The 20,420-nt window shown below is 41.8% G+C and overlaps 1 protein-coding gene across 4 annotated transcripts in view; it reads left to right on the plus strand.

The window, feature by feature from the left end:
• Positions 1-20,420, plus strand: part of UXS1 (UDP-glucuronate decarboxylase 1) — a 95,349-nt gene that overhangs the window by 52,748 nt on the left and 22,181 nt on the right. For all 4 annotated transcript variants that reach the window (XM_037897686.2, XM_037897682.2, XM_037897693.2 and 1 more), the window contains 2 exons: positions 1,435-1,494; positions 5,511-5,632. In XM_037897686.2, the coding sequence (XP_037753614.1) occupies positions 1,435-1,494; positions 5,511-5,632 (182 nt within the window). The remainder of the gene's footprint in view (positions 1-1,434; positions 1,495-5,510; positions 5,633-20,420) is intronic.

Raw genomic sequence — 20,420 nt, forward strand, 5'->3', positions numbered from 1 at the left:
AGCTGAAGCCAGTTACAAACAGCATAGGAGCCATGTTGAGTATAGGAGCCAACCAGAGTACAAGGATTTCCATATTCATGTCCCAGTTATTGAGTAATATCTATGAAGCAATTATGCAAATCAGGCACACAACCAGAGTGCAACTTGGGGGGAAAGGCTGCTGTCATGTCTCAGTGACTCTGGAGCATCCCTGTGTTCAGAGTGACAGCTGACTCCATTTCAGTATAATGAGTGTTTGTGTGTAGAATTGCAATAGCTCCATAGTATTGGTACTTCCCATTGTGGCTGTCTCTCCCCCAGCCAATTCTGAGAGTCCTATGCTGCTGCTGAGGTTCAATACAGTGTCAAGGACAAATTCTCAGCTATATTAATTTGTATTTAGTGCAGTTAAGAGTCAGGGGGTATGGAGGCAGCAAAGTGGCTTCAAGCCTCTTTTGTTATCCCTTTACATTCTAGTCTCGATCCAGTTGTCACTGCTTTAGCTTGCACTGGTTGCCAGTGACCCCTGGGATTTTTTGAAGTAGTGGGTGTTTGCTGAGACATGGGGATCCTCTGGCCCCACTTCTTTTCCCCAACCAGGAAATGCTGCACTGGGCACAGTTCAGGGAAGACGATGACTTAAAAGCTATTGTCGCAGTTCTGTGCCATCAAATTGTCCCCCTAGCCAGGGGAGAAATTTCTATCACTAGCTCGGCCATCTTGAGGGTCAGGGTGCCAGCAGAGCAGTGCAAAGCCTCCCGCCTCCCTTATGCTGGGCAGAATCAGGCCCACTGCATTAAGTTTCAGGAGGAGCTACAAAGGTCTAATGAACTTGCATGGGGAATATAACACACTTTTCTCCTAAACCACATAGCTCCACTTAGCTCCCACCCAGGTTCCTATTGATGTTTCTAGCCCTTGTGGTTTACAGGATATCAGACCGTAAAACAGTAGCTATTCCTTCAGTCTAGCAGTATTTTTTTGGCCCCAGTCCCAGACTTAATATAGCAAATTTTTAATAGGAGAGTGGTTACCCATTAGAACAACTACCGAGGGCTGTGGTGGATTCTCCATCACTGACCGTTTTTAAATCAAGACTCGTTGTTGTCCTAAAAGATATTCTTTAGTTCAAACAGGAATTAATTAATTAATGGCCTTGTGTTATGCAGGAGGTCAGACTAGATGATCGCGATTGTCCCTTCTGACCTTGTGATCTATGGAAAAAAGTCCTGCACTTTAGTTCAGTGTAACTTTCAATCCATGAAATAAGTGTACGTAAGATTTGACAATTAACCAGGTGTGCGATGTGAGTATCTGCAGAAAAGCTCAGTCGTGTTCCTTCCAGCTTGAAGTTGGGTACTTCTTAGACAAAGTCGGGTCTAAATAAAGCAATGAACTTAACTGAAAGTCTTTTGTATTTACTAAAATTCACTGTTACTTTTTCTCAATGTTTAGGATTAGCAAAACGTGTTGGAGCACGGCTTCTGCTGGCCTCCACCTCCGAGGTCTATGGAGGTAAGACATGAGCATAGCTTGAGTATCTATAGTGTGACTAATCAAGAAAGATTTACAATAACTTCTGTGGATGGGGCATGGCAGCATCAAGTATTTGTGTAGTTGTCATACTTGGACTTGTTAGAGCTTTCATCTTAATGTTTAAAATGTAGCTGGTAATCTTTACTTTAAGGCCCTTTTACGCTGCCAGAGTGGAATACAGCAGCCCAAGTGTAAATGAAAATCAGGCCCTAAGTGCTGTGTGTAAGAGTTGACCTATAAGAGAATGTCAGCATTCTTTGTAATAAAGGGGTCTTAGTGGCAGTTTCTAAATGTTGAACTCTTTGACTCCAGAGGCCATAGTGGGAATAAATTGGAGGAAAACAGGCAGCAGGTTTGATTCTTGTTCCCCAGACTGTTTGGAAACTGGATTATTATGATGATTAAGCAGCAACAATGGTGTGTCCAGTGCCTAACAAGCCACAGGCCCTGCTCTAAAAGGGCATACAAAGGTCTGTCTACCTTGGAGAATGACCTACTGACAACATCACTATCAGCAATGAGCCCCTGGCTACTTCCTGCCTTCCCCTCTTTAAATCTTGTTGAGAATTATTTAACGAGTGCAGATGCAGCAAAATGCTCTTTGGTAACATCAGGGACCATGATTGGCCTTGTTGGTGCTAGATAACCTTTCTAAAAATTTCCATGTGTTGTGAACACCACTTCTACTCCACGAGTACTAGCATTAATGGAACATTAGTGTAGCTGGGTTACCAGTTAGTACAGGCGTTTTCAACACTGAGCTGATCTAACTAACACAGCAAGCAGCAGGATGTTGCTAATAGCTGAGCGCTCTAAAGACCTTTTCATTAAAAAGCTCCTAACTTCTCCCCTCTTCCTCTAGACAAAAAGAATGAGATGTGCTCTTTTTACTCCCCTCATGTTTACTTTTTGGATGAAATCACTTTAGGCAGCAGCTGCACCACAAATATCACAAGCCAGAACTCCTCCAACAACGAGGCAGTCACTGCAAATGGCATGACTGTGTCTCATCCCACATTCCTGCCTCCCTATTTCTGTTATGCAAGGGTCAGTTCCTACAGCAGGAAAGCACTGGGCCAGGAGACACTTCCTAACTGAACAGGAAACCATATTATCTCTTCCGGAAGATGGAATATTGCTACAGGCAGACCAAGCATACCAGTTCTGGAGCAGCATCTCTCCCCAGCAACCTGATTGCTGCAGGGGAAAACTTAAAGAAACACAGATTGTCAGACTTCGTTATGTATAAAATCCAGTCAGGCAAAGGGCTTTACCGCCTTCATATAGTAGGTTTAACTAAATGGAAAAGTTATTATTTTTGAGATCTTGGCAGGATAAACCCCTTGAAAATGCCCTTTAGCTGTTTCCACTTCCTACAGTGGTTCTCAAACTGTTCTCCAGGGTGCTTCCAGGTGATTGGCAGAGTTGCTTCTGTCAGAGTATTGAAGCATCTGCATGAGTTAAAGCTGCACTGTAACTTGAACACAGTCCAGGACAACCTTAGGGTTTCCACAGGCTTTTCTGATCAACTAAAATATCTGGTATCTTTTCACTGTCACATGTTTCATTTGGCATGAATTTAACCATGATAAAATCTGAAACAGCTTAAAAATTAGAGTGGCAGCAAACATACAGAACTAAAACTCAGTGGCCTAGAAAAAGTAGAGCAGTGGGGCAGCAGGATAACAATAGGAATTTGGTAATATATGCAAACTTTAAAGCCAGGGAGGAGAAAAACACAGCACAGATAAAATGGGTGTTGTAATAAAACAACTGTATCATGTCTATTTTATCCTGTCCTAATTATAATTTTTCTTTATGAAATTGAGCTCTATTGTTGAAGCAGGGATGGTGTGGAACTGGGCTTGGACCTTGAGAAAGGAGGAGAGGAGAAAGTAATCCATGCTGTGGGCTCAATTTTAAAAGTAATGAAATGACTTAGGACCACAAGTTTCATTGACTTTCAATGGGGCATTTTCTCCTAAGCCACTTTGAAACTTTTGAAAATCCTGTCTTAGTCTATAATATACAAAGATTCTTGAACCATTGTCTTTTGATGTGCTCTATGAATTATGGCTGAGTATATTTGACATCAGTATCTGCCTTCAGTGAGGTTATGAAAAAAAATTAAATTTCCTATGAGATTGGGCCATAGAGGACAGTTTTAATCAGTTAGAACCTTAGTCTGGAACTATAAATGAAATGCATAATTTCTTTTTATACAGTGTCCTTTATAAAAAAAGCATCGAAAAGTTGTAGCAAGACAAAGACAAAGCTGTAGCTCCTGGCAGAGGAGGCATTCTAATTATAAGCCATTATTTGGCAGTGTCTTAACATTTTTTAAAAAAGGAAAGCTTGAAATCCAGGCCACAAATGGGGGAGGGGGAGAAAATGATGCTCCTCTGTCAGTGGAACTATTTGTTTTTGGCGTATGTGATGTCCCAGAACATGGTTTTCTTGAATGCTTACAGCAAATCTGGAACTGACTAGATTTCTTCCGAGGAGCTACAGTTCAATCTCACTGTCTGCCAGCCAGCTCTAGAGAGTAATGATTAATACCATTTGAACACTAACTTTCAAATATTACTAACATTCATTTTTAAATTGAATTAATCTTGGCTGAAAAAGTAACCTCTCTGTGCCACTTGCTGACCTCAGAGTATCCGGCTCAGAGAAGAGCAAGGCACGCACACGCCATTTTTGTTTGTGGGGCTTTTCCCCACCTTCACCAAACCAGATTCTTTATGGCATGTCTAGATCTCCACCTCCTGGTTATTTAAAACGTATGAATTGGATATTGGTCTGTAAAACTCTTAGGACCTTTTATATTAGACAGTAAAAGCCTCAGGGTCTGTGCAGGTCTGTGCTCTAGCAGGTCTCTCTCTCTTTTTTTTTTATCCTCAACAGTGGCGTCCAGAAAGCAATAAGTCTTGGACAGAACTGTAATTTTCAGTCTCTGCATATGTAAACAAGCATATTACCTATCCAAATGGAATTGTTTCCACTTTCAGTCATGCTGCTCTATAGGGGTAATAAGAATCTGGAGAGAACTGGGCACAACTGATGATAATGTTGTGATCTATTTGTACTTGAAGATCAGAATAAGAATTGTGATCTGTAACATTCCTGTTTTTCTTCCTTGGTTACACCTCTTACTGCTGAGCAGTGCTAAACATTCTGGGATTTATAGGTATCTTTTCACAGGTCACCAAAGAAACTAGGGGAAGGCAATCTAAAGTGTGTGTTTAATACTCAATACAAATAGTAACAGTAAAAAAGAAAAAGATGCTTCCAGAGCGGGGATACCTTTCGTCCAGGCTGGAATGCTAGTCAAAGTGTTGTAAAAAGAGATACTTGCTGGTCCCAGAGTATCAGGCTGAGAGAAGAACAAGGCACGCACACACCATTTTTGTTTGCGGGGCTGTCCTGCACCTTCACCAAACCAGATTATTTATGGCATGTCTAGATTTCCACCTTCTGCCTCCTTTTCCCCCCAGCTCTTTTTTAAATTCCAAGATATCTTAGCTCCTTTTACAAACTAAGTAGAAATTAGCAAAGAACTCTAAAAAACCTGTAATAACTTCTTTATTAAATGATCTTAGATCAGAACCTTGTTTTTGCGTCTAGAGTTATTCCATCTTTAAGGTTCATTTCCAGACAAACGTTCAACTCAGACTGCTGTGAGTAATGGCTCTTATGAGGAGACACATCCAGCGAGGAGGCTGCTCTGTTTAATATGCTCAATTTGGGGATTTTATAGATTCTCAGATTGTCCTTAATAGTTACACCTTCGGGATTCTATTCGATGAATCTATTGGAGTGAAAGATGTTGGAGTTTAATATTTAAAAATTAGATAAATAATTTCAGGAAGAATTGTTTAACACTGTACATACTAAAACAAGCTCTATCAAAAGAGCCCTATATAAAATGAGTTATATTCCCTCTTCCTGTTACTAGAAAGAGAAAGTCATTCAAGTGTTGTTTCTCTCCATAGATCCTGAGGTTCACCCTCAAAATGAAGATTACTGGGGCCACGTGAACCCCATAGGACCTAGGGCCTGCTACGATGAAGGAAAGAGAGTTGCAGAAACAATGTGCTATGCCTATATGAAGCAGGTATTTGGTTGTCAAATTCAGTGGGCTTGCCGTACAGCTGAGTACAAATGCAGAACAAAACTGAAAATATGCTGCTATAATTATAGCCTCTATGAAAGATTTGCATGGTTGATCATTTAACAGTTATTTCAAACAAATTAAATCAGTAACTTAGCACTAGAATAAAGATGAATTTTATGAGGTATTTGTAACATGATTTATTAGCTTAGCTTTTTATTAAGTTTTATTATTTATGGTTAAGGGTGCGTTTTTCTTCATTAATCAGTATTAACTTTTATGTGCATTAATCTTTTCTTATTTAGTTCAAATAGTGTTTAAAGCTGAAAAGCTATATAATGTCCTTTAATTTGTAGTGCATAGAGCTCTCTAATGTCTGGTTTTTTTTTATTATTTTGTTTTTGTTTTGTTTGGCATTTTTATATTAAGGTCGCAGAGGAAACCAGTGTTAATGCATTATACAAAATATTTCAAACCCTTGCAATGAGTAAATTCTTAACATTATTTTAAAACATATAGCTGTGACTTAAACATAGTGAAAACATTAATGCCATTTTAACTTACCTCTGTGATCCAGTATGGTATAGCATAACCCAGTCATGTTATGGATCAGAAAGAGAATAAATCTAAAGGATCTTGTCTGCTTTGCTCCGCAAGTTTATCTTGTAAGCCAGGGATCGGCAACCTTTAGCATGTGGCCCATCAGGGAAAGCCGCTGGCGGGCCGGGACGGTTTGTTTACCTGCAGCGTCCGCAGGTTTGGCCAATTGCAGCGTCCGCAGGTTTGGCCAATTGCAGCGTCCGCAGGTTTGGCCAATTGCAGCTTTGGCCAATTCCAGTAGCTGCGGTTCACTGTTCCAGGCCAATGAGGGCTGCGGGAAGAGGTGGTCCGGCCCACGCTGTTTCCCGCAGACCCCATTGGACTGGAGCGGCAAACCGCAGCCAGTGGGAGCTGTGATTGGCCGAACCTGTGGACACTGCAGATACACCATCTCAGCCCAGCAGCGGCTTTCCCTCACGGGCCAAAGGTTGCCAATCTCTGTTGTAAGCTATAAAATGAAGATAGCAGTAGCAATTGAGGTGATGAGTGTGTTTTATAATTATCTTTAGCACAGCAGCTCTTTCCATGATGGCTTGCAAACTATTATATCTACCTGTGAACAGGTTTTATCCTGCTGTGAGGTCTTGCCCATGTAACATGTTGAATCCTCCACAATTAAATGGTACATACAGTAATATACTTGTAGCACTGCAGTCCTATGACTAGGGCCCTACCTAATTCACGGCCATGAAAAACGTGTCTCAGACTGTGAAATCTGGTCTTCTCCGTCTAACCCCTCATTGAAATTTGGTCTTTTGTGCGCTTTTACCCTATACTATACAGATTTTTATGGGGGAGACCAGCATTTCTCAAATAGGGGGTGGTCACTAGGTTATTTAGGGGGGTCGTGGAATTGCCACCCTTACTTCTGCGCTGCCTTCAGAGCTGGGCAGCCAGAGAGCGGAAGCTGTTAGCCAGGTGCCCATCTCTGAAGGCAGCGCCCCGCCAGCAGCAGGGCAGAAGTAAGGGTGGCAGTGCCATACCATGCCATCCTTACTTCTGCACTGCTGCTGGCGGTGGCTCTGCCTTCAGTACCGCAACCCCTCTACAATAAACTTGCAAACCCCCCCACCCCATTCCCTTTTGGCTCAGGACCCCTACCGTTACAACACAGTGAAATTTCAGATTTAAATAGCTGAAATCGTGACATTTAAGATTTTTTTTTTGAAATCCTATGACTGTGAAATTGACCAAAATGGACTGTGAATTTGGTAGGGCCCTACCTATGACTGAATCTGCAAGCTATTACTGTTTATTAATATAATAGGACTATACATGGTAGTAAGCACTACGTTTGGTAGTAAAGGTTTGCAGGACTCTGTGCTGTGTACACATGCATTAAATGAAAACTCCTAATCTGCAATCTGTCTTTGGAGTTGGTATATTAGATCCTTACTGTAACCTATTCCTGGTCAGTGAAGGCTCAAGGAATACTTCCTAGCCTTGTCCCATGATTTCATGCTTTCTGAAGCCTAATTGGACTGGCTTCCTGAGGACCAGTGTGGATGTTTTACTAGTACTGTAAAAAAACAGGTTTACTTTTTGCTGGTGTGGACAAGTCTGACATTTCCCCTTAAATAAAGGTATTGTGCCTTTGAGGATGCTCACTCGAAGTGGCTAGCCTTGAGATGTCTCTCTTGTGCAGCAGGTACAAATGTGAGATTTAATTGGTTACACCTAGACTGTAATCTCTCTAGAGTGGTGTCAGCCTCACTTTTCAAAAAATTCTTTTATTTTTTCTCTGCTTTGATATTTCATTTCCCATCGTGTGTGTGTGGTGTTGAGGAAATTCTCATTGCTTATTGTAGATATCCTTTTAAAGCTATTGCATCCTTTTCCTTTGTTCCTTTAGAATTGCAACTCAACCAAAGATCATCTGACTATATTATACCTTCCTTTGAATCTCTCTGCTCACTCTTCCTCCATCTAAAGCTTAAGCTCCATTTTCTTATCCATAGGGCCCTTCACAATTCTCTCTTCTCCCTACTTACCAAGGTCTGATGTATGCTAGAAAATTAGGTCATTTTAACGACGTCAGTCAGTGGTGTGAAAAATCCACATCCCAAGCACTGTAGTTAAGATGAGCTAAATCCCCGTGTAGACAGTGCTAGATTGTCAGAAGAATACTTCCATCAACCTAGCTACCACCTCTTGGGGGAATCCCTCCGGTCAGTATATATCAGCGATACACAGACTTAGGCTCATGAGCTGCAAGTGGCTCTTTAATACGTCTCCTGCAGCTCTTTGCAACACATGATATTAAAACACTGTGGTTTAATTCTTAACCAGTCAGGAGGCTTTTACTGTGTCGATAATTGTAGCTGATAAAATAATAATACTTGGTCATTTTGCTGTGAAAGTGTGTGTGTGTGTGTGTATAAAAAAACTAAGTATTTCCCATCATACTGTTTAAATATGTATGTGTGTGTATATATATATATATCTATATATAGTACTATAATAAATGAAACAATGAATTCACACTACAGTGGCTCTTTTGGTTAAGGTTGATTGCTAATTTGACTCCTGAACTACTGAGGTCTGGTCCGCACTCTTTATCACACCTCCCCCTCCACTCTGTTGATGGCAATGGTCTCAACCTTCTGTTTATCTGCTTCTTAAGCAAACATCTTGTGCTTTATGCATAGAACAGGTTCCCTGGCCTAATAGTAACTCTACTAGCTTCTCTACCTAAAATCACTGAATCATCTCTGATGGGGGCATCTATAATAAACCAGGCAATGTTTAGTGATTGGGTGGTTGGAGAAAGTCTGTAACTATAAAATTAAAAGAAAGCTAATACTATGGTGCAGTGGTAGCTGCTCCCTAGCTAAGGTTGTGTTAGAGAATGTAGTTTTAGCAGGAGCTTTAAACCTTTGTTTAGTAGTAATTTCATTGAAATAGCAAAAAGCAATACGTAAAATATAAATTTTGAGCATTATTTGAATTTTTTGTGGTGGTTTAATGAAAAGTGGATTGATACAAAGAGAACAGTAAGGTCAGAAATGGCTTCTTTTGGCCATTTTCCCACTGGATTGTCTTTTTTCTTTGCATTCCTTTTCCAAGAATGTAAAACACTCAGGGGACATTGATGCTGGTCATGTGTTGATTGCTCAAGTATTAATTAAGCATCAGTATTTCTTTCTAGATCTTTTTATAATTTCTTGGTCACAGTGGAAAATATTGAACCCTTAAACCCATCAGATTTCCATTTGATGACAAATCTGGTGCAGTGTGAGAGCTGTCAATCACTTCTGGGGCAACAAGAGAGATTACCAAATACCTCTGGAGCCCAGGAGAAAGATGGTTAGCTAGGCAAGAGGCGGCACAGTCTTAAGTGACCTTAGCAGTGCAAAGGCAGAATAACTCTTCAAATGCATGGAATGTATCAAATTAGATGTATCGGTCTGCTATTGATATAAAAGCATATGAAGTCAGTATTAAGGTTTTGTCTTAGAGAGCCAGTTTGGTGAAGTTGGGGTACACACTGCTTTTGGGTATCTGCTGGAGCTAGAAGTGAAAGCCTTATGGAACCACAGATGAAAAGCGTTATATAACAGCTAGGTATTGTAATGGAGTTTGTTATTGAAAGTGTTATAGGCAATGTGAAGGTGGAAAGAACACACAAGCTTTTTCCCTTTAGCTTCCATGTTTCGTTTGTTTCCATATTTTTAGGGTTTTGGTTGGATGTGGCCTGACCTTCACAGATCAACTGTCACTAAATGTCATCTTTTGTTTCTAATACATATTCAAGTGTTAGTTTAATTCTCCCTATCCTTCATGTTTTTTTTAGGACATATACTGTCTTTTTCTGTTTGCACAAGGGGGTCTTGGTTGCCATCTAGGCCCCTTGGAGTTAACATTAATATTAAATACCAATTTGGTGATCCGTTTCTGGGTAACGGACAGTGGCAGCTAACACTTACCTTCTGGTAGCGCAAAGGAATCTGTAAAAAGGCACTGATTTTTCCCTGCCTTATCACTGCCCAAGCATCCTCACTTTAAAAGCAGAAAACTTTGATGCCATTTGGTATTGCACAAAAGCAAGAATTTGGTAACTGAGCACATGAAGTCTTGCATGATATGCTCTCAGAGGAAAAACAGATGCTGCTCTGTACAGATGGCTTTTTTACTGTTGCACCTTACTCACTGGAAGTTTTTCTGAGCGTTTTATATGACTTAGGATTGTGTGAAGGCGACTTTTGTTTTAGAGCATGTTAGATAAAGTTCACAATGTGATAAGAATGAGCTCTCGGCCCTGCAATGACTGCCTACTGCTGTGACTATTATTCTTGCACAGAGGTGATACACTTTTATAGTAATTTTTTAATGTTTTCTGCTCTTTTTGTAATGGGGCAGGAGAAACACGTATTGGTTAAGAAACTCAAAAATATAAACAGACACGCTGCTGGTGTGTTACAAATGTTTGTAACTGCACTGGAGTATCTGCAGATATTCAAACCATGCAGAGTCGAATTCTTAAGCACAGTTACATGCATATAGGTATGTCTTACTGTTTAAAATCATATGTTCAAATGTGCCATTCTAATAAAAATGGCACTTTTGTAATGTGTCCAATCAGTTTTTTAATGTGTGTTCACAACTACGTGGTATCCCTATTTACAGCAGTAATCTGAGACTCTAATTTATGAGGTTCAATGACATCGGCACTTCCCAGAATCTCAGCAAGCATGTTTTTTATCCACTTCTCAGGGCAGGTGGAAAAGAGTCTTTCTGACTTTTTTCCGCTACGCGTACACTGGAATGCATTGTTCACTGCCTGGTTTGTTTGGAAATTGCCACTCGGCCTGTGCTCAGTCTCTTGAATTATGATGGGAAACTGTGAGGTTGTGTAGGACACCCCACTAATTATAGGAAGCGAGGTGTGGGCAGTCATGCCTAATGGTTAGTCAGGTGCTAGAGCTGAAGTCAGGAATCAAGCCAGGGCTCAGAGATAGGGTCAGGTGCCAAGCCAGAGGTCAGAGCTGGAGGCAGAGTCAGAAGTCAAGCCAGGGATCACAGCCAGAATCCGCATCAGAGGTAGGTCATAGGAGCAGGAACGTGGAGCAAAGCAGGAACTGGGCACAGACAGGTGTCGGGAATAAGGAAGGCAGGAGTCAGGCCATATAGGCAGGGTCTGTAGTAGCAGCTAGCTCGGGATTCACCTAGTTGCTTGGACCAACTTTCTGTGCCTCTTTCTGGTTTAAGAACTGGGTCCCAGCCAATCAGTGGGCCTGGATGTGTCCCCCAATCAGGAGCTTCATGTGAGCTAGAGCTTTGCTAGCCCCCTTCTTCTCTGGTTTGGGTGAGCTGCTGTGTGGCAGGCACAGCCTGAGCGCTGCTGTGTGGCAGGCACAGCCTGAGCACTGCCTGCAGACCTATGGGCCTGGGTTTGAGCCCTGCCATCTCTCACACTAATATGATTATGCACATCCCAACTACACCAGTTTAAGCTGACAACTGTTTGGAATTTGTTTTCCATTATCCCACATAACATGAACCAAATATATTCTTCTGTACAGTTGTGAAAATATACTAAATCATTGTTTTGTTAATGTAAACTAGGTTAAATACTTAGTTTTGCACTTTCCTTGACACTGTTTGAAAGATGTAGTGTGGTTAGTGTCTGATTTCTTCTTTTTACAATTAAAAAATAAACTCTACTGCTTGGTGACCTGAAGTCTTGTTTCAGACCTTGTGAATTTCTAGATCATTAATCTTCCTTTTTAAACCCACATTTTCATACCAATTAAATTGTCCTTTCTACTTGTGGTTCTGTTTAATTGGCGGAGCAGTATTACTTGTGGGTGCCAGATTAAAACTCTGCAGAGTTTCACAAGTGCAGTGCTAATAAGTAATCATCCAGTCTTCCCTTATTTTATGTGAAGCGATAGCTTCCAAATTGCCTCAGGATACCTCCATTCTCTAATTAAAAATCTACAATTTCTGTATTCCTAACTTCCCTACAAATATATTGGAAGAGATTGGATGTAATGATTATCGTATCAAGATATTTATTATTACAGAATTTTGTCATCCTTAAATATATCTAGAAGGTTTGTGTCTAGCCCCAGAGAATAATTGCATATTGCTTAAGTTTTATCAGACCTACTCAATGTTCAAAAACTAAATAGTGGGTGGAAAGATAGAGACAACTAAATGGAAAAGATGAGGTTTACAAAATAAAGATTAAAGAGCATGGGTTTTAAACAGAAAAGCAAACGTTGAATAACTATATTGTGAACACAGCTTTTTTGTAATGCGCTTCCCGTTTTGTTTTTATGCATTGCACTTGTTTCTGTAATCCTTGTTTGTTAATGCACAAATTGACTTGGTTTCAGTATTCATAGGCAGCCGAGATATAAAATTTAAGGAGAACAAAAATTGTTGATTAAATTGCTAATAGAACTACATTGTAATTAGTAACACTAAGTATAATTGCTCAGTAATTATCAAAATTAGGGCTTGTCTACACTGACACGTCACAGCGCTGCAACTTTCTCGCTCAGGGGGTGTGAAAAAACACCCCCTTGAGCTCAGCAAGTTTCAGCGCTGTAAAATTACACTTTGTTAGGATTCCAGAGAAGAATTATTGTGGATTATGGATCAGGTCAAAAGTAAGTAGTAACAAATGCTGAAAATTGTCAAAGTAATGTGAAGGATCACATTTAATTCATATTAGCAGTGAAAATGAGTTTAATTTCCAAGGGCGGGCTAGGTGGGTCACAGGCCAAGTGAGATGGCTGTGCTACAGGAAACATGCCCTCGCCTTAGAGCAGGCAGTTAGCCATCCTAATTATTGATCCTGATACAGGAGAGAAGGTGGTGATGCATTGGCTCAGATCAAAAGTTTTTCTGAAAGCCTTTGTACGGCTCTGCCATACTCAACACTGGACCTGAAGGTGCCCAGCTGGCTCGCTTACTAGTGCACGAGTCTCTTTAATCTCTGGGTTGTAAGAGCCCAATGTTGGGTGCATTACTGTCTATCTACTGGAACTACTTACCAAGAGTTGTGGTGCATTCTTCATCATGGGCAATTTTTAAATCAAGGCTGGATGTTTCCCTAACAAATATGCTGTAAATCAAACAGGAATTAATTCAGGGAAGTCCTACATCTGGCCAGTGATATGGAGGAAATCAGACTAGAAGATCAGAGTGGTCCTGTAACAGGGTTCGCTCAGCACTCTGGCGCCTCCTGCTGGCAGTTCTGGGAATTAGCTCTGCATGATAGTGCTCCCTCTTTGGGTGGTGCCTCACTTCCATCACTCCTGCTCTAGGACCCACTTCTCTCTAAGGACCGCAGTGTCCTCTTCAGTGACATAGCCCTCTGGCTGTGCTGCACTCTGTGCTCCTCCCTTCTGGGGGACCTGCAGAACTCTGTCCAGCCACTCCCCTTAGTGGCTGCTTCAGCGAATTGTCTGGCTACTTCCTCGTAGCCCCAGCATCCTCTTTGCCTTTGCCTTGGGGCCTCAGCCTGCAAACCCCAGCAGCTAGGAGCTGTCTCTCGCTCCCCTGGTTCCTGCTCGCAGCGCTACTCTATCCAGGGTGCTGGCAGTTCTCTCAGTCTTGCAGACACTGTCCTTCCTCCCTGGACTCCCAGCAGAGAGCTGCCCTCCTCTGTCCTGCAACTCCCTTTTATTATGGGCCTGCTGGCCCCTGATTGGCTGCTCCCTTCAGCCTTTCTCTCATTGGCTGCCTCCTGCACAGCCTCCCTAGGGCTCTATTAACCCCTTAAGCCTAGTGTGAGGCAGGTGCCCCATCACAGATCCTTTGAGGCTTTATGATCTGTGAAGGTGCACATTGACTCTAGCATTGGTATACTTGATCACTAAATACTGCTCACCAGTCTGGGCAGGCAGCTCACATAACAAATCTCTGGCCATGCGGCTTAATGCCACAGACCTTTTCCCCTTTTTATGCTTTTAAGTGTCTCACTGCTTGTCAGTCACCAATAACTGCTGAGCAAGCAGCTGAAGCAAGAATTTTCAAGCCATTAGTTGTACAGCTGTTTCTACAGAGTTTACAGTCTCATGGGCATGGGGCCCCGACACACACGCACACCAGAAGTCAAATATAGATAGACTTCCTGTCTTTCAAAACTGCATACTTCAGCATTTAAAAGAAAGCCCAGCAAGATGGTGCAGGGTCATGCTCAATTCTCATGGTCACTTCTGCTCCCCACCTGGCCTGCCTAGTTATGCTAAGGTTGCTGCAAAGGCCTACTAGTTTAACTGCTTTTGGCAATAAGCGTTGCAGTCTATTATTCCAGTTACTGGCCATGGCTTTGGCACTTTGCTAGGCTGTTAAAATCTCTCCTTACATTACCACAGGCAGGGCCTGATCAATCCAGGAAGTTTTTGGAAAGCGTAGGGGACAATTTCCTGGCGCAAGTGCTAGGGGAGCCAACTAGGGGGGGCGCTTTTCTTGACCTGCTGCTCACAAACCGGGTAGAATTAGTCGGGGAAGCAAAAGTGGATGGGAATCTGGGAGGCAGTGACCATGAGTTGGTTGAGTTCAGGATCCTGACGCAGGGAAGAAAAGTAAGCAGCAGGATACGGACCCTGGACTTCAGGAAAGCAGACTTCGACTCCCTCAGGGAACAGATGGCCAGGATCCCCTGGGGGACTAACATGAAGGGGAAAGGAGTCCAGGAGAGCTGGCTGTATTTCAAGGAATCCCTGTTGAGGTTACAGGGACAAACCATCCCGATGAGTAGAAAGAATAGTAAATATGGCAGGCGACCAGCTTGGCTTAATGGTGAAATCCTAGCGGATCTTAAACATAAAAAAGAAGCTTACAAGAAGTGGAAGGTTGGACATATGACCAGGGAAGAGTATAAAAATATTGCTCGGGCATGTAGGAAAGATATCAGGAGGGCCAAATCGCACCTGGAGCTGCAGCTAGCAAGAGATGTCAAGAGTAACAAGAAGGGTTTCTTCAGGTATGTTGGCAACAAGAAGAAAGCCAAGGAAAGTGTGGGCCCCTTACTGAATGAGGGAGGCAACCTAGTGACAGAGGATGTGGAAAAAGCTAATGTACTCAATGCTTTTTTTGCCTCTGTTTTCACTAACAAAGTCAGCTCCCAGACTGCTGCGCTGGGCATCACAAAATGGGGAAGAGATGGCCAGCCCTCTGTGGAGATAGAGGTGGTTAGGGACTATTTAGAAAAGCTGGACGTGCACAAGTCCATGGGGCCGGACGAGTTGCATCCGAGAGTGCTGAAGGAATTGGCGGCTGTGATTGCAGAGTCCTTGGCCATTATCTTTGAAAACTCGTGGCGAACGGGGGAAGCCCCGGTTGCCTGGAAAAAGGCTAATGTAGTGCCAATCTTTAAAAAAGGGAAGAAGGAGGATCCTGGGAACTACAGGCCAGTCAGCCTCACCTCAGTCCCTGGAAAAATCATGGAGCAGGTCCTCAAAGAATCAATCCTGAAGCACTTACATGAGAGGAAAGTGATCAGGAACAGTCAGCATGGATTCACCAAGGGAAGGTCATGCCTGACTAATCTAATCGCCTTTTATGATGAGATTACTGGTTCTGTGGATGAAGGGAAAGCAGTGGATGTATTGTTTCTTGACTTTAGCAAAGCTTTTGACACGGTCTCCCACAGCATTCTTGTCAGCAAGTTAAGGAAGTATGGGCTGGATGAATGCACTATAAGGTGGGTAGAAAGCTGGCTAGATTGTCGGGCTCAACGGGTAGTGATCAGTGGCTCCATGTCTAGTTGGCAGCCGGTGTCAAGTGGAGTGCCCCAGGGGTCGGTCCTGGGGCCGGTTTTGTTCAATATCTTCATAAATGATCTGGAGGATGGTGTGGATTGCACTCTCAGCAAATTTGTGGATGATACTAAACTGGGAGGAGTGGTAGATACGCTGGAGGGGAGGGATAGGATACAGAAGGACCTAGACAAATTGGAGGATTGGGCCAAAAGAAATCTGATGAGGTTCAATAAGGATAAGTGCAGGGTCCTGCACTTAGGATGGAAGAATCCAATGCACCGCTACAGACTAGGGACCGAATGGCTAGGCAGCAGTTCTGCGGAAAAGGACCTAGGGGTGACAGTGGACGAGAAGCTGGATATGAGTCCGCAGTGTGCCCTTGTTGCCAAAAAGGCCAATGGCATTTTGGGATGTATAAGTAGGGGCATTGCCAGCAGATCGAGGGACGTGATCGTTCCCCTCTATTCGACACTGGTGAGGCCTCATCTGGAGTACTGTGTCCAGTTTTGGGCCCCACACTACAAGAAGGATGTGGATAAATTGGAGAGAGTCCAGCGAAGGGCAACAAAAATGATTAGGGGTCTAGAGCACATGACTTATGAGGAGAGGCTGAGGGAGCTGGGATTGTTTAGTCTGCAGAAGAGAAGAATGAGGGGGGATTTGATAGCTGCTTTCAACTACCTGAAAGGGGGTTCCAAAGAGGATGGCTCTAGACTGTTCTCAATGGTAGCAGATGACAGAACGAGGAGTAATGGTCTCAAGTTGCAATGGGGGAGGTTTAGATTGGATATTAGGAAAAACTTTTTCACTAAGAGGGTGGTGAAACACTGGAATGCGTTACCTAGGGAGGTGGTAGAATCTCCTTCCCTAGAAGTTTTTAAGGTCAGGCTTGACAAAGCCCTGGCTGGGATGATTTAACTGGGAATTGGTCCTGCTTCGAGCAGGGGGTTGGACTAGATGACCTTCTGGGGTCCCTTCCAACCCTGATATTCTATGATTCTATGTATCCATACTTGCTCTAACCACATCAGTTAATGAGTAAGTATAATACTGTCTAGAACTCTCACTCAACGTCAAAAATTCGATTAAGCTATTTAGGACAAGAACCTTAGATCAAATCCTGGCCCCACTGAAGTCAATGGCAAACTCTCTCAGACTTCAGTAGAGCCAGGATTTCCCCCCCTAGTTTTTTGTTCTGTAAAGTGCATAGCAGGCTTGGGTGCTGTAAAATCACTACTGATTATCAAGGCAGTGATGTGGGGAGTAAAATTTAGATTGAGTTCCAGTAATGGCGTGATGTATACTACAAATCACCATCATGTCACCAGACTCAGGGATGACTGAGGGTTTTTTCTTCTTCTCTCAGAAGGAGGTATTTCAGGAGATGCTTTTCAAAAGGTAAGGAAAGGAGGAGAGTGGTGATAACAGGAAGAAATAGTCCATATCAGAGGAATCTGTAAAAGGAAATTATTAAGCAAACTCTCTCCTGTAATTGTGGCTTTATCCACTCCCGTGTGCATCTTCATTACTCATCTCCAGAGCTCCCACTTTGTGTCTGTGTATATGCAGTTCAGTCCATCCATAGAAACCTTATAATTATTGATGACCGTTTTCATTTTAGTTCTGTAATCAACAAACGAGGTAGCCAGAGCATGAGCCCCACAGTGTGATACTGTGTCATAAGAGCTAATTCTTGGTTGTGTTAACAAGGGAATGTTGAGCAGAATTAGAGAGGTGATATTACTTTGGAATATGGCATGAGTGAACCACTGCTGGAATATTGTGTGCAGTTCTGGTGTCCAAATTTTTTAAAGGATGTTAAAGTGAAGAGGGTTCAGAGAATGATTTTTGGTTTGGAAACCAACCTTATGATAAGAGACTAAAAATTCAATCAGTTTATTTTATTGAAGAGAAGGGTAAGAGGCTACTTGATCACAATCTATAATTACCAATGCAAAAAGAAGATATAATACTAAAGGGTTCCTCAATGTCTCATATAAAGGCATAACAAGGTTTAGTGGCTTGAAGTTGAAGTCAACAAAGTTTAAAGTAGACACGAGGCAAAATTTTAGGTGTGGGGAATTAGCCATTGGAAGGGTCCTTCAAATGATGAGATTAAATTTTACACCCCTTGTTCTAAATCAAGAGTAGGTGTCTCTAAAAGATATAATTTAGTTCAACCACAAGTTGGGATAAATGCAGGTTTCACCAAGTGAAATTCTGAGGCCTGTATTATATAGGAGTTCGGACTAGATCATTGTAATGGTCCCTGCTGGCCTTAAAATCTCTGAACTCTTCGTTCCAGGCAGTGTAAATCATAGTGTAAAACAATCTTAAATGTTAGTAACATGCAAGGGTGAATCCAATTTGCTAATGTCATGGCCATTAAGTCAAGTCTTCGTGTATATTTGTATACTCAGGATTGGATTTTGTATTTGTAGGACCCATTGGTGACATTTTCTAAAATGAACTGCCTGCAAATAATTGCACTGTGATTACTGTTCAAAATTGTAGGTGGTATAATTTTAAAATGTGTGTATTTTAGACATCAACAATTATATCCTTTGTAGTTGACTGCTAGTCAAGATTTTCACACAGAGAACACACACTAGTTAAAAGAATTTCAAGGGATGCGGGTAGCAATTTTAGTAACTTTATTTGAAAGAGAGTAATTAGCCTAGTTTTGCTCACTATGATAACTCTGCAGGTTTCTGGGGTTTCTCTGTCAGGTTATTTACGCATTTAGTTGTAAGGATTTCTGATGCCAGAGAGTCCCCACGTGCCAGAGTCACTTTGAAGCTCCTTATGTCTGGTTTCATGCAAGTAGTTCTTCCTCTTCCTTACTAATCCTTTGCTTACTGGCTGGTGATTCATAGTAGATGAATTTGCAAATTGTGAGCATTAAAGTTAATTAATAAGAATAATTCACCTGTTATCCTGCTTCTGCATTGCAGCCATAGTGTATGTTGAAGCTATTTCAGTTACCATCATTGGAAACCTTTACACTCCTAAGTTGTATTCTGTGTTGATCTATTTTCTGAAACATGCAGACCAAGCATCTTTCACCAAAAGTAGATTTATCAATGTAAAATATGGCATGTTTATTCTTTTAAGAAAAATATACATTGATATCATCCTGCCATGTCTTGCTGTAGACGTTATTGCAGCCAAGATTTTCAAAAATAAGTACCTACAGCTAGAGTTCCTCGCTCCATATTTAGGTGCCTAAATTAGTGGCCTAACTTTCAAAGGTGCTGTGTACCCTATATCTCTCAGTGAGGTGTGGTGAGTACCCTCACCTTGGAAAATGAAGCCACTGATTTATTAGCCTAACCTTAGTCACGTAGTTTTGAAAATTTTGGCTCAGGGTAATAATTTCATAGGAGCCCTGACAATATCTGTTGGATAGTACATGCTACACTTTGTCTGTCATTAATTTTCCCTTTAAACAGATTTTTGTTTAAAAAAAAAAAAAAGACAGACAAATAAAAAGAATAAAAAAATCACCAAAAATTTTAGATGTTAGTATAATTTTTCATAACTTAGGTCTAGTCTACACTAGAAAAGTTTTTCTGATATAGATATACCAATATAGCTATACTGGAAAACACCCCATAATGTAGATGCAGTTTTTATGCCATCAATAAAGTGCTTTTGCTGGACAACTTACACTGGTTCAGTCACATGAGCAAAATAAACTATACCAGCAAAAGCATTTCTGTGTCAGCATAACACATTTGTGATTTGAAATATTGTGTTTAAAAAAAAAAAAAAGTCACAGCCCTAACCAATATTGCTGTACCAGCAAAAGTTTCCAGTGTAGAACAGACCTAAAATAAATGCATTTGTGTACACATCCCTTGGAAATCTGAAGCTGGAATCTGTTCACTTACCTATTGTTCTGTTTTATACATATGTAAAAGTGTATATACAATGTGCTTTTCAAGTTTTGTAAAAGCACCGAAGGCATTTTAAAGGGTTTGAAAAACAGGTCTAAATATATAGACAAGGGGAAAGGTTTAAGATTTGTAGGAGGCAGGAATGAGATCAGAGACATGATTTAAAACTGAAAGATTAGCGCAAGTTGTCTGTTTTGTACAGCTATGGGGTGTGGCTCACCTGGTAAAGAGTGAGAGTTAGTCGAAGGGTGCGTCTACACTGCGCTGTAAACCCACAGCAGCGAGTCTCAGATCCCAGGTCTGCAGACTTGGGCATGCACTAGGATGCTAAAAACAGCAGTGTGGGGGTTGGGCTGGAGCTCAGGCTGGGAACCCAGGGACTGGGGTGGGCTTCAGAGCCCAAGCTCCAGCCTGAGATGCAATGTTTACACTGCAGTGCTTAGCGCGGTAGTGTGGGCCCCATGAACTTGAGTCTGTGGACCTGGGCTCTGAGATTCGCTGCCACGAGTTGAATAACACAGTGTAGACATACCCTAAAAGAGACAGGGAAATTGCAGTGACATTCACTGTTCC

Source organism: Chelonia mydas, chromosome 1 (assembly GCF_015237465.2).
Source record: "Chelonia mydas isolate rCheMyd1 chromosome 1, rCheMyd1.pri.v2, whole genome shotgun sequence".
In the NCBI taxonomy this organism is placed as follows: Eukaryota; Metazoa; Chordata; order Testudines; family Cheloniidae; genus Chelonia; species Chelonia mydas.